The sequence below is a fragment of the Chelmon rostratus genome, chromosome 21, assembly GCF_017976325.1.
Source record: "Chelmon rostratus isolate fCheRos1 chromosome 21, fCheRos1.pri, whole genome shotgun sequence".
Taxonomy (NCBI): Eukaryota; Metazoa; Chordata; class Actinopteri; order Chaetodontiformes; family Chaetodontidae; genus Chelmon; species Chelmon rostratus.
Window position 1 is genome coordinate 7,353,982 of NC_055678.1, and position 14,004 is coordinate 7,367,985.

Below are 14,004 nucleotides of genomic sequence, written 5' to 3' on the forward strand. Positions count from 1 at the left end.
AGGGGGGAAGATGCTGGGCTGCCGTGCAACATCTGCGAAGGCTGGTCATTATGCTGCAGAGGGAAAATAAGATGCTCGGATGCAGAGGGAGAGACAGTGACAAGCCAGTTCTTTATAACTTCATTACAACTACAAGGGAAATGTTAATGACTGGGAAATTGAAGCTGCTGCTATAAATGTAATCAAAGACTTATCCAGTGGATTTAGTGTTTGCTTTACGCCTTCAGCTAAGCCATCAAGCATTTCTGGGGACACCCTCGAAATGTGTAATTCCTAAAAACAGCCTTTTTTTTTTTTACCAACAGCAGGGAAATCAAGGTAGCTGCAATCATCTCCAGAAATCACGGGCTTTTCCTACTTTTTGCTTAGGGAGACAAAAACACAACTTGGAGATCCTTTAACTTGCTAATTAGGCGGTGCAGGAGCATGATAGCATCTCCTACGCATTAGAGTCATTCCGATACTGTACACATATGGCATCATTATGATAAATAAGCTCCATCAAACTGTCAGCGTCAGAAAAAATCGCCCCATTACCGCTGATTGATGGCTGTGCAGCGCATTTTCATTCCGGCACAGACAACAGAGGATTTGCTCTTCACACCCTTCGCCGCTCTCGCGAATGTTTTTAAATCAGCCAACTTCCTGCAGCCGCAGACGAGAGCTCTGCCGGATGATCGGCACCACAGACACACACCTAGCATATATGCTAATGAAAAGTTATCAGCAGATCATACTTGCTAATTGAGTTCAGAGAGCATCCCCGATAATGATCAAAATCTATTAGCATACCATTGCTGAATAGCTGGCGTATCCGCCTGTGCTCAGAGATAAGGGAAGGTCAAAAACCTCCATCATCAGACCAATTTATTAAATTAGATTACCTTTATTTCAGACACCTGATCTAATATTAGATCCATTTATCCGTCAACATCCTTGCAAATTCTCACCGCTGTGCGACAGCTTGTCTTTAGTACATCTTAAACACAGTAGTGAGTATCCGACTCAAGTTTATCATGACTTTTCAGATAAACTAGGTTGTAAGAATTTATAGTGAGCAGCACACCCCAGGGAGGCCAAGCGAGGCTCTAATGACTCAAAAATATCACTGGGGTGAGTCAAAGGACTGCTCTCATCTGCAAGACCTTTTCATTCCTACACCGAGGGGAAAAGAACTCCTCACTTCCCCCACTCCACTTTAACATTTAAAACACTTGAGCAATAAAGGGCTGTTAAACTTAGCTGGGACGATGGTGCAAAAATAAGGTCTTTGCACCAAACACGGAATGCACTTTGCATCTTTATACTGAAATCCATTACGTCCTTTAATGAACACTGGGGGTGCTGGAAGACTGGGGTGTGTCGGGTTGCAAACAACCAATACAGTCACGTTAGTTGGGTAGACAAACATGGCAACATGCTCGCAGTGATGATGCTAACATGCTGATGTCTTGCAGTTAGAAATTTAACCATGCTATCTTACTTTAGCGTGTCACATGCTTACATTCGCTAAGGAACCACTGAGGATGATGGGAACGTCATTAGTTTTGCAGGTATTCTGTCATGAACCAAAGTATAAGGCTCACCAGAGGAATCAATGCCATTTACTGGAAAAACCTAATCAAACGTAAAGCAGCACATGAATGGAAGGCTGTACCAGGACACAAATCACTTGCACTTGTGTAATGACAATAAACGCTTCCTGATTCCTGATTCCTGATCAGAGAACCCACCAATCACAGGTCCTCCTCTAGACCGAACATGGCTATCACATCTGTCAGCACCAGTTTGGACGGCGTCATCGACACACAGCTTGTGTGCTGCTGAACTGCCCTGTTGCTTGACCTACTTTGGTGCTGCTGTTGTCCTGTTGCTCATATCTGTCCTTGCTTGTATCTGCTTCCGCAAAGCCGGTCTGTAATACACTTGTCATGTCTGTCCTTGCTTGTGCTTCCTTGTTTGTCTTTGCTTTGCTGAGCTGTAATTTGCTCTGCTTTTGTTGCTGCCCATGTCTGTGGACATGCCATGAATATTGTTTTTAACTTTATTTTAGGCCGGCTTTCCCAGCTTCACACCAACAGATGAAAACTCGCCTCTTGGCCAACTTTGGCATATTTGCAGTAATGTTAATTAGTATGCACTCTACCCAAGAAATAAACTGAACAAATCAAATAAATAAATCAAATAAATGCAAAGAACAAAACAAACACATAATTATATGCATATATCTGTATCTATCTATATCTATATCGATATAAATCTTCTGTATACATATTATTTATTCAGTATTCAGTATACACAGACATAATATGCACATGTACGTGTACACACACACACACACACAGATATATATTCAGTATATATAGCATTATTTTTAACCAAGGTACCACTATTATATGGTGAATATGTTGATGCATACAGCCAATATTTAAAATTGAGAGCGCTACAGAAATGGTGATATTTCTTAGAAGTTACTGCCAGAAGCAGAAGATCCTCTGAGGACTTTAGCTGCACTTGTCTGTAGAAAACTGAACTGATGATAGAGGCCAAGCAAAAAGTTACTTTAGATGTGTGCGTTTGTGAATTAGCCCAGATATAATGTGTCTGTGAGGCTGAATAAAATGACAGCGGCAACGATTTGTGAGTGACCCCGCAGGCCCAGGCTGCCACGCGAGCGCTGTGGAGAAAAAAAAAGCTGCGGTCCCTTTGACTTGGCAGCACCAGGCAGCGTGATGCCACTGTCAGAGCCGAAGAGCGCCGGCTTCCGCCAGCCTACAAACACGGAGATCTGAGATGCAACAATGACAGCTGAGGCCGCTTTTCATCCAGGCCAAAAGTTTATGAAGAGGTGAACGGATTACTAATGAGGCAACACGGGCTGATTTCGACAGAACTCCGAATATTCTGCACAGGAGTCAGAGTGTTGGCCAAGTTCACGTTGAGCAATGAGATAATGAGGCATATTCAAAGTTACCAGATGAATCACGAAGCAATTAAAACACATTCGAACAGGCTAAACTTTTAACATTTGGTCTCTTTTTCACGATTTCTCTTGAAAGCCAATTGAATGCCTGTAGAAAACTGGAGAGTGAAGAATAAAGGCATATGGACGTTAGGATGATTGTCACACTTTCTCTGATGATGTTTTGATGAATTATGGGTGAAATGGGCGTACGTCACTTTATATCACGGTAACGTGTCGGATTTAGTTGGCAAACCAGCTTACAGGTGCGTTGCCGCCACCAAGCGTCACTCTCACGGCATGTGAGAACGTGGTACGCAGTCCTGCTGGCCAAATCACGTTAGCTCCCGAGGCGGCTAGATTCATGAGCTCATGCAATTTCATGCACAAATCATGGGATCATGCAAGAATCTGTCCCTGATTTGCTACATGGCTGCAAAAGGGATGCCAAATCTCTACCTGTGGCCACATCGCAACAGTCAAACAGTTTAAATGGACTCATACCCTCAGCAGCATCTGTAATCAGTGCATTAGAGATGATTATATAGGGCCTGTGCCTGTTAGCAGGCTGACATTCATGCCGTGGTCGCCCTTTTAGTCAGTGTTGTTTGCAGTCTGCAAACGCGGTGATGAAACGGGGCCGTTTGGTTCGGCACTACGCCGAGCTGGAAACAGAAGCGACCGGGTTATCAAAGTGAAAGGAGCGTTCATCGAGTGTACAGCAAACATGTCAGTTATGTTCAGGGAGGAAAGACAGAAATGAGCTGCAGCATATTCACTGGGTCTCCAACGAGGCATCTGCCTCGCTGAAGTGAGCGATCCTGATTCCACAGCTGACAGAAAAAGAAAACACATTTCGCACGTCTGACAGAAACAGAATAAAAAGTCAGGCTCATTGACAAAACGGAGGTGGAAAAGTCAAACAATTTCCAAATCTGAGGTTTATGATCCTCTGCAATTTATAGGGAAATATTATACTTTTTACTCCTCTACAGTCATTTGGCAGTTTTGTTACTGACTACTTTCATAATTGAGACTTTACTGTTCATACAACACACATGATAATCTTTAAAATTATAATGCACACGTGTCTCTGTGATGTTTTTGTTCTGTCCTCCACTCCGCTGCAAACTCCACCGCATTTGATTTTGCTGACTTGGTCATTTTTCCTTTATTCTTTGTGCTGCTGCGGGTAAGAGGGCCTCATAGTTAAATGGCTTCTTTTTTGTTTGTGTTTTTATTGCATTTATTGCTGATGCACATCAGGGATCTGCACAGGATGTTTTATTTTGAAAATGTAGCAGATTCTCTACACTGTTCCTGTGTCCGACTTGGAAACGTGGATTGTCCAGAATGGCAGTGCTCAGCTTTGCCTGAAACATCGCAGACATTTAGGGGTAAAAGCACTTAAAATTAAGCTCTTTCTTGACAAGTAGCATAAAATAAGACTATGCTAATGCACCCATGATGCTAATCTAATAGTATAATATAAGACGAGACCTCTGGTGTCAGCACAGTTTGCTTCTAATGCTTTTGTATGTTGTTAATAAGTGGAATTCTGCATGCAGGACATTCGCTTCTTCTGGGGTGTTTTTATGTTCTTCCAGTGTAGTGGGGTCCAGCTGACAGCGAGTATTCCTGCACACTGAGCCACCCCGCTGCTTCCGGATAATGACTTTGATAAAAACCATGTTGAGAGGAATCACACTGGACGTTACCGCTCCTCAGGGGGCACTATTTAACGGCACTTCATGGGCGAAACAATATTACTTGGCTCAACACACACACACACACAGCAACAGACATTAGCACAAACTCCAAGTATTCTGTGTAGGTGATGTGTTTGGCATTTACATCAGCGCTCTTTGAGCACGGTGGAGATTAATTTAAAGCTTCTAACCTACGACGGCACGCCGGCACGTCGGCAAAACAAACACCACGGCATCTAGCAGCAGCTGGTGATGCCGCGCAGCATCCCGCGGTTCCTCTGCAAAGCCGTGTCCTAATCTCTTTATTGCAGAATCACCAATGAGGGCTCCAACATGCAGACGCAAACCACACACACAAGAGGGAGAGAGTAGACTGTTGCCACGTTAACAAAGCAGCACAGCAGGAGAGCCATGTAAAGGTCAGGCTCTTCTTTTCAGCTCGCAACGGGCTGAGGCTTGAGAAGCCCTGGTGGCGTGCGCTGAAACGAACGGGGTCAATGATGAATATGTGTATCTTAATATAAAGTGTTTCCTGTTTAGTTTTTACTGGAAGTTTAAAATGAAACTTTTCATGAATGTACACACACTCGCTGCAGGACTGTATTAGACTGCATTGGTTTTAGCCGGCTGTAACTGGCAACTGGTCGTTTATGACACTACTCACTAAAGCCTGTTTCAACTCCCATAATCAAATGGTTTCATGATGGATAAGAAATTTCTCGGTTTTATAAAAAAAACCTCATATTCAGGACAACAATGATGCCCCCCGTAATGGAGCTTGAAAGGATTTCAAAACTCCTGCAACCCGCCGGCCCATGCAACCTCTATGAAAGGAACCACAAACGGAGATGCCAGGATTTTCAACTAGCATCCTTTTAATGGCACAACCCTTGAGAGGAGGGTGTATCAAATTGGACTCCCATAATCCCACAGAGACTGTGGTGGGTGGTGGGTTGTACCGGGTCATGCGGTATCGCGACATCATTGGCAGTCCTTTCTCTCTCGGTGAGTCCCCCCTTCCTTCCCGCCTTCCAGACCTGCCCTCCAGGTCCTGGATTAGTCATGGAGAGAACTCCAAACGGCAGCCATCCAGCATCAGAGAGCCTCTCCTAATGAGTCTGTGTGGGACTGATGGCATGGGTTATCGAGTTAAAGAGCTGCCTCTTCAGCTCATCTGGGCTTTCATCTTTTCATCTGCCACGCCGGGCTCTCTGAGAACTCCCCGCTCATCTCTCGATCCACTATTCTTACGCATAATTAACAGCTTGGCGAGAAACTTTTGGCGCCATCTGGGGAAATGCACTGATTATGAGAAGGTCATCTAATGTTAACTCATATCTAATATATCAAGAGTTTGATCACACGGGGTAGGAAGCCTGTCAGGCGCGAAAAACACGTCTTCTGTATTCTCTTGCATGTCGAACGAAGACGAAAACAATACAGTGACGGCAAGAAAACAGCTGTTCTGTTTACCCACGCTTGGTGTGTGGATTCTAACTGTTAAAACTTGATGTTAACCTTTAAAATGTGTATCAATTTTGTAATTAGCTTTTATACTGGGAGGAAAAAAAAACACTCAACACTTTATCAATTTGCTAAATATCACAAATTACAGCTGATCATCTCACATAATTTTTCCCCAATCTGTTAATCACGTCTTCTGGTTGCAGCGGCGCGCGCAGCTGTTCAAAAGCTCCACCTCACGGCTGCAAGAAATAAACAAAACATTGTTCAGATTGATGATGATGACTGCAGTTAATGTGCGGTGATTCAGCGCTTCTGAGGCAATAAGGTTGAGCTCTTGAAAAGTTTCCTATGCAAATCTGCGAGGGAGCACATTTGGCTGACTGTACAAAGCAGCCAGCAGCTGTTGTCGGGTAAAGAGTGCGATACAAGGTTTTCCATCCCTGGGAGAAAACCGGCAGTGACTGTAGTGTTTAAGCAAATGCCAACATGTGCTAATTCAGTAAGCACTCTTTAACAAAAAAAAAAAAAAAAGAATCAAGGTCTACCTACAGGGCGTTGTACCTCTAAAAAAGGCAAGAATAATCTCACATCGAGCGTTAGATCCCCTTTCCTGAAGCCTTTGTGATATCGCCACCTTTACAGAAGAGCTGAAATTGCTTGAGACTTATTTTAAGTGTTTTTACAAGGAGCATTTAAGTCAAAACTGGCTAAAATGCTTAATGCTCCAAATAAGAATATGACGTCAAGTTCTCAGCTGAAACTGACCTGAGCGAGCAAACTCCTGTCACTTTGAAGAACATGTGCGAGTCCATCTCCACTGCCAATTAGCCGTCACTACCGAGCCCTGACCAGTTGGCACAGGGAGGGGGGGTGGGGTGGCAGTCGGCGGCTAACCAGCCTGATTCAGCTGTCCCCGGGGCAATTAGAGCCCATAAATCAGTTTACAACCTGGAGGAAGTAGGAGGCGATGGGTGGAGAAGGAGGAGTGGGAGGAAGCGGCCGCTGCTACTGCTGATGCCCATCTCATTAGCGGTGCTACCATAACGTGGGGACATGAAAAGGACCGTCTGCCGCTGCCTGGGTGGCTATCTGTGTCCTGAATGTGGCGTGCGTGGATTGGCCAGAAACAAGACACTGTGAGGAAGAGCTGAGGATGCTCAATGTGCTTCTCGAGGCCTCCAAATGTTTGAAAATATGGACAAACGATGACAGATATAATCAAGCAATTACTGTAATCAGCATGTCTATTTATTGCTAAATTTTGGATCCTTGCGTCCTGCAAATATTACACGGAGATCCATGGGTGTGGGGTGGGGTGGGGGTCAGCCTGTGGTTTTTCTTTTTCTTTTTTGTTTCACTTCCATGAGTGTTTTTTTTTTAATCTTTTACCTACTTGTTTAGATTTATGGCCCATTTACTGCACATTTCAGTCTCATTGCTCTCGTTAATCCTTTTTCCAGCTGCAGCTGCTGTTTTCAACAAACAAGCCTTGATTAACTTACTGTACTAACAGACAGAGACAGAGCTGACAACTAGCTGCTGATCACAGCCGAACATCTAGAGCTGAAGAGTCAGATATTTTTCTCACAAGTTGGTGGAGACCAAAACAGAGCTAAATTGTCATGCCATGTCAGCCAATGTGGATTTGTGAGGGGATAATATGTCTAAATATGTATTTTTCGCTTCTTTTTGAGAACAGAAAAGCACAGAAAACAAATATTAGCATAGCTTTATAAAGCAGTGCTCCTGGTTAAATGCCTCTGAGGGGTGACATTTTTAAGTTTGCAGAGGCTGCCATGAATTCAATCAGTTTCCGGCATGACTGCACGTACACAGGTTCTCTGCTCTTAGATTGTTAAAACGAAACATTTATAGCGCTCTCATGGGATGAATCCACGCGTCACCTTGGGCCCGTCTCACCGCGGGGGAGCCGCAAACAACCGATCAAATGCACTCTGACGGACACCGACAAATGGAAGACTCCCGCTAATTTGTCGCAAAGCTGACACCTGCGGTATTCAAACAGAGTGTGAGAGGAGTCAGACACTGACCGGCTTATTTTTCATCGAGTCGAGGGACGATTTAGCAGAAGCGAGTGGCTGAACGCGCAGACGAGAATGCAAAATCAATCCAACGGCTGTCAAGAACAAGTGGAAGCAGACAAAAGGTTCAACTGGGGGAGATTCTGCTGAGGCATGGGAAGCGGCACGCTGGCCTCTAGTCTGCGTGTCAGAAACAAAAGATTTCATACGCCACAAAGCATGATCTGAGAATAAACTGCTGGGGGCCCAGTGATGCTCATCACATCCCTAAAGCTGCTCTAGAAAGCACCGGATCACAGTGGGTATGGAGTGCTAGAAAGAGCTTGTTAGTCCAGTGCAAGCACGTGGGAGCATGCATGTGTTGTGCGTCTGTGTGGGGCCTAGGAGGGTCAGGACCGCCCGGTTTTGATTCTTGAATGCTGCAGCTCAGTCCACAGCCGAACAGATGAGATTTGCACACCTGCGGGGCACGGGGGAGCATCATCACTGAGCTGCGCCCATGTCGTCTGCATTGTAACCCAGGTGGCTGACGATGCTTTTAGGGGCCGCAGCATGAATTCGAAAAGGAACCTGGCTTGTAGCAATCACATGGACTGATGAAGGCAATAGAGCCAGAATTGAGTAGCAATACAATCTCTAGTCAAATATCCTGGCTGGTGATGATGTTGGAGTAGTTTTGGAAAGAGTGGGCAGGGAGTAAAGCTGCTCACAGGGGCTGCCTCTGTAAGCTCTGCACCTGCTATAAAAGGGCCACTTTGAAGCAGATAAAGCTCCAGGTCCTCTGCCGCACTCTGCAAAGCCTTCGCGTTTGGTGTTCCACATTGTTTTTGGTCTGATGCACGCTCCATTAACACACCACGGTCTGTTTACAAGTCTTGGGGAGTACAACTGCATACGTAGGGAAAAAAGTTCCCGAAAGCCTCTTGTGGCGTGTCAAGTGATGTGACTTCAGACCGTGTCGGCACGGGCTGAGGACTCCGAGCGTCGGCGTGCGGAGTTAGGACAAAGTGATGTTGTCAGACCTCTGTAGCCCCCCTTCTCATCTCTGCTTGAGGCTAGCACCTCGAAGCTACATTGGCCGCTACCAGCACACCACGCCTGAAGCTTCGGGCCTCTGAATCTGTTGCATCTGTTTTGATTCTTCTTAACTGTGAACTCCTGAACTTGCCAATGTTCCTAGGCTGCAGCGCTAAATCCACAAAGTGCTCTTAAAATAGATATGTAAATCTTACACCGACCATGGATCTTTGGCCGTTCAAAACACATCTAGCGATTTCAATAATGCACGGACCCTGCAGGGGAAGAGGGAATCTTCTTTTTTAGTTGAAAAACTTCCATCTGACAGCTGTTGCAGTGCCGTTGCATAATGACACATTCTAATATGTGTCTGTTCTGAAAAGATACAAATGGAAGCATGAAGCCACAAAAACACCTTTAAATACTTTACTAGCTCCAACTTTATGTGACAAATGCACGAAAGCACAGCTCTTGACTAAACTCCTAAACTGCAAAGCACATTTCATCTTTTTTTTTTTCCGATTTCCAACAAAAATGGAATCAGGCAAGGTTCACATTAATAAAACAGAAGGCCGCGGCAGCACAACAAGCAACAAAGTAAAGAGATGCTGAGACTAAGTTTGCAGATTAGCAGGCAGCATACACCCGAGCATCTATAATTCATGTGATTGTTTGCGGCTGCGCTGACTGCTCATCTGATTGCTACACTGCTGAGGCCTTGTGCCGATATTTGCATGGAGAGAAAAACATTGGAAAATACCCTTACCCACTTCTGACTGCTGTTCCTTAGCAACAACAGTGTGGGGCGTTTAAAGCAGCATGCTTCATGTGCAGGTTTGTGTGTGTGTGTGTGTGTGTCCAGCGGTGTCGCACTTACTTATTTTGCATCATGTTCATTATGACCCAGTCTGAGGGGTAGACGTTTTTCCCGATGAGATCTTTAAACATGATAAATGTTTCCATTAGGAAATCCTGCAAGAGAGAGAAAGTTTCCAAAATGAAACCTGTTATTCTTCCCACCAGCGAGATAAGAGCAATCTGAATTGAACTGTTCCAGGAATTTGTGGCATTCAGGCTGAAACGGCTTTTGAATTAGTTTTTAAGGTCAAGGTGACTCAAATACAGTAGTTCCCTTTTGCAGGTGGCGCTTGAGACCTGTAATCCTTAATGCTCACACGCTGCACTACAATGAGACTCCAGCTATCTCGCTTGGCACAGGAAAACTATTCAGGTGGTATTTAGATAACAAACCGGACATGTAATTATCAGCTATTAAAGCATAATGTGACAACTCGAGGTTCAGTAGGTTCAGTTATACTAATAGATGCAGCTCTAAATTCTCCACAGCAACTCAACTTTAAATTCTCCCTCCTTACTGTCAGGTGGTGCAAAAAGTCTGCGCTTTTAATTCTGCTGTCACACTTACATGAGTTTCTTCTTAATATCTGTGGCAGCTAAATAGCCAAAACATAAATATGCATGGAAATCTATTTCTGGCTTTAGATGCTTCAGTCCTGGATGAATCCCTGTGCTTTGTGGTGGTGTGTTTAGAGAACAGCCGCAAAACAACAAAGTCCTTTGGGCTGCAGCCAGCTCTGAAATGTGGATATGGCCCACGCCAGCTTCAGGAACAATAAATCTGTGGAAAGATCCAGCTTCATCACACTGTTTATCCTGCAGTGGGAGCAAGACAGGCGGCCTCAAACAAGCCACCGTGCGCAATTGTGAAGGTCAGAGAGTTCTATTCATAAATAAATACTGCTTAGCAAGCACACACAAGCGCAGTTAGGTAGCGGCCTTTCTAATTCTATAAATTCGTACGTTCATTTCATGCCAAATAAAAGCAGCACGTGCTGGCAAGTGAAGCCAAAAGATTAGAGAGCTTTACCTGTAATATAAATCAGATTCCTGTCCTTCATGACACTCAAAAGACTTTGTTGGGGTAAAGACAAACAGCAGGATTTTCCCACTTGTCAGAGTAGAGTAATATAATGCTAATCTGGCAGCAGATACTAGAGAAATACCGCCTTGAGGGAGGAATTATTCAGAGTTGAAATCCATAACATCAGTGAGATTTATCCCTCCTCCACAACTTGTTGGCTACAACGAGTGATCTGCCTCCCTTTGGAGTTACTATCATCAAGAGCATGCTGTGTGTGTAGCAGCCTGACAGCAAGGACCGACAGAAATTCAATTTCATACTTTATTGTGGGGGGAAAAAACATTTTCCAAACATATCTAATCTAACTTTTGATTTCTAGAGAAGGCAGGGCGAGCTTCCGCTGAACTACGGGCCTGCGTTGTAAGTTATTACATGACAACGTGGCCTGAAGTGCCTCATCCAAAAGCCTCGGACACACTGATAAGGTGTACTCACCACCACATCACTCCTTATCTTGCCAAAGGTGCTGATCAGATGAGCATAATGATAGTCGTCCATCTGCCTCAGAGTGGCAGTCATGCTGGCCACGAAGCTCCCCTGTTGACGAGAAAGAAGCGCATTCAATACACAATCAAGTTCAAATTGAAGGCCGAGGACAGCGTGACTCCATGTCTGTGATTTCGATGGATACTGACTAGCTGAGCTGATTGGATCTGAGTGCCTGGCCTCCCAGGTTTGGGAAGGTAGGCGCTCTCACCCAGTGGCTGATCTCATTAACCTGCTGCCCTCCGCTCCCCAGCTCTTTGTCTGCACTGATTATAACGTCTGTGAGGTCCCTAAAGTGCTGTCTGTACTCTGTGGCGTGCCATCCTGGCTCTGGTTAGCACGCTGTACGTGTGCTGCAGAGGGCAGATAAGGGAAGGCAAATGGGTGGAGAGAGGTCGCCGCCATGCCAGAGATGCGTTCGGAGGCATTCGGGACATATTTTGGAAGGGCTCTTCTTGGTTATTTCAGTGAGGTTTTGTGAGAATTTCTCAGGAACAGATGAATTAGGCAAAGGATTCATGATAATCAGCTACCAAGAGACTCGTGCAGGAAGACAAGAAAAGCAGAAAGGCACAAATGGCGGAGATATGATGGTGGAAGTGCGTTCATTAGGTTGCTATTAAACAAACAAAAGATGTAAATAAATCCCAACGATGAGTTTGAGAATTTGCATGAATACTTTTGGTAACACTTAATAGGGTACACATATTCAAAATTAGCTACCTGCTTATTAGCATGCATATCAGTAGCATACTAGCTCCATATTAGTCTATCTATTAATGCCTTATTCTGCATGACCATATACTATAACTACAAGGCACTAAGAGTTCTCTTAATTACCTGCTAATTACTGCTTATTGATAGTAAGTAAGGAAGTTATTGCACATGAATTCCAATCCTTTCCAGTCTAATAACCCTAACCTCCATTAATATTATGACTAATAAGAGCTAATATGCTACTAATATGCATGTTATTAAGCAAAATTGCTTATTAGCATGCATAACAGGGCATAAAAGTGCAACTCTTTTCAAGAAGAAGCACAAACAATATTATCATGGGAATTATCCCACAGTTTTGCCTCAACTAGCTGCTCAGAAAATGCACCGAGGAGAAAGCAATTAAAAGCGCGTTGTCGAAGAATGCATGAGAGCACACCCAGATTAATGAGCCCGAGGTCTGATAAGCATTAAGATTCATAAGAATTACAGGTGACTGTTAAAAGGTGCTCAAAAACCACTGAAGTAAGGATCACGTCGCTGGGTTGAGACTAGCCTTTTCCACCACAGCTAAACTTTGGAAAGCTCTGAATGCATGTTTTTTGAGGAGGATTACACAGAGCCTCCCTCTTATTAAAAATGGCTGTGCATGTAGCATGAGCACATTTTGCAGTTCACCTTTCAGCCCTTCTCTCCTTGGAGAGTTGAGGCATCGCTAGTCGCTGACACCAGGAGTTCAGCTGGAGGGGGACGAACTGCACCCTTTTTTTTTTTTTTTCTCAGGCTTTCCGCTCCATTTGTCACAGAGGAATGAACACATATACACAGAGCCCATGTTACTCCATCACATGAAGCAGGTGATAGAAGTGATGCTGCCTGTTCTGAATGTGCAAAGTTAATATCCCAAATTCTCGGAATGATCTGAATGCTGAAACTCAATCTAAAACCGCGGCTGCAAACCTCCTGCTGCAATGTTTCAATTTTAATGTTTTGTCCTATTTATCTCTAACTATTCGGTAACTCGTCACCATTGCAAAAGAGGGCAACCTTATGTGAAATGAGCTAACAAAAGCAGTATGAGTGGTTAATATTTCAGAGGGAAGAAAAAAAAAGGCCAAAAGGAAAGAGTTCCCACTTGACACCTCTTTCAAAGGCACGTTTTTTTAACTGATTTATTTTAGCATCTCTCCCAGGCAGCTCAAACACACATTTCCAGGAGAAAGGCGTGTCAGCCGTAAAACAGAGTGAATTCGAGCAAAGCGAACACGTCCTGTGAGCTGCAGTGAGATCCGGTTGCAATGACGCCGACCCGTTTTTTCCTCGAGCGGGCATCGTCCCATAACTAATCACCTGAGCAGACCCCCGGTCGGGACTTTAATCTGGACAGGGACTTCCTCGCTGAAGTGAGGACTCTGTTAGCGCAGCCCTCATGCGATGGATATAACTCAGCTGCTTCATGGTGGTTAATCCTCACAAGGCATTCTGTTTTGCTGGAGAAGCTCTCCTTGAGCTGTAATTAGGCCTGACCCACCAAAGCACGGCAGAGCTGAAATGATGCTGAACACACACACACACACTGTCTTACTTCACCAGAGCCCTCTCTCCTATTGTTCCTGCTTTCAGTGCAGCACGTTGCCACAACTTAAGACAAAGGTTAATTAT

At 44.5% G+C, this 14,004-nt stretch overlaps 1 protein-coding gene across 1 annotated transcript in view; it reads right to left on the bottom strand.

Annotated features, from left to right (window-relative positions):
* dock1 (dedicator of cytokinesis 1) overlaps positions 1-14,004 on the bottom strand; it is a 179,198-nt gene that overhangs the window by 48,350 nt on the left and 116,844 nt on the right. Inside the window, exons 28-29 of the mRNA XM_041963484.1 lie at positions 11,575-11,676; positions 10,075-10,169 (exon numbers count right to left, since the gene is read on the bottom strand). Coding sequence (XP_041819418.1) covers positions 10,075-10,169; positions 11,575-11,676 — 197 coding nt within the window. The remainder of the gene's footprint in view (positions 1-10,074; positions 10,170-11,574; positions 11,677-14,004) is intronic.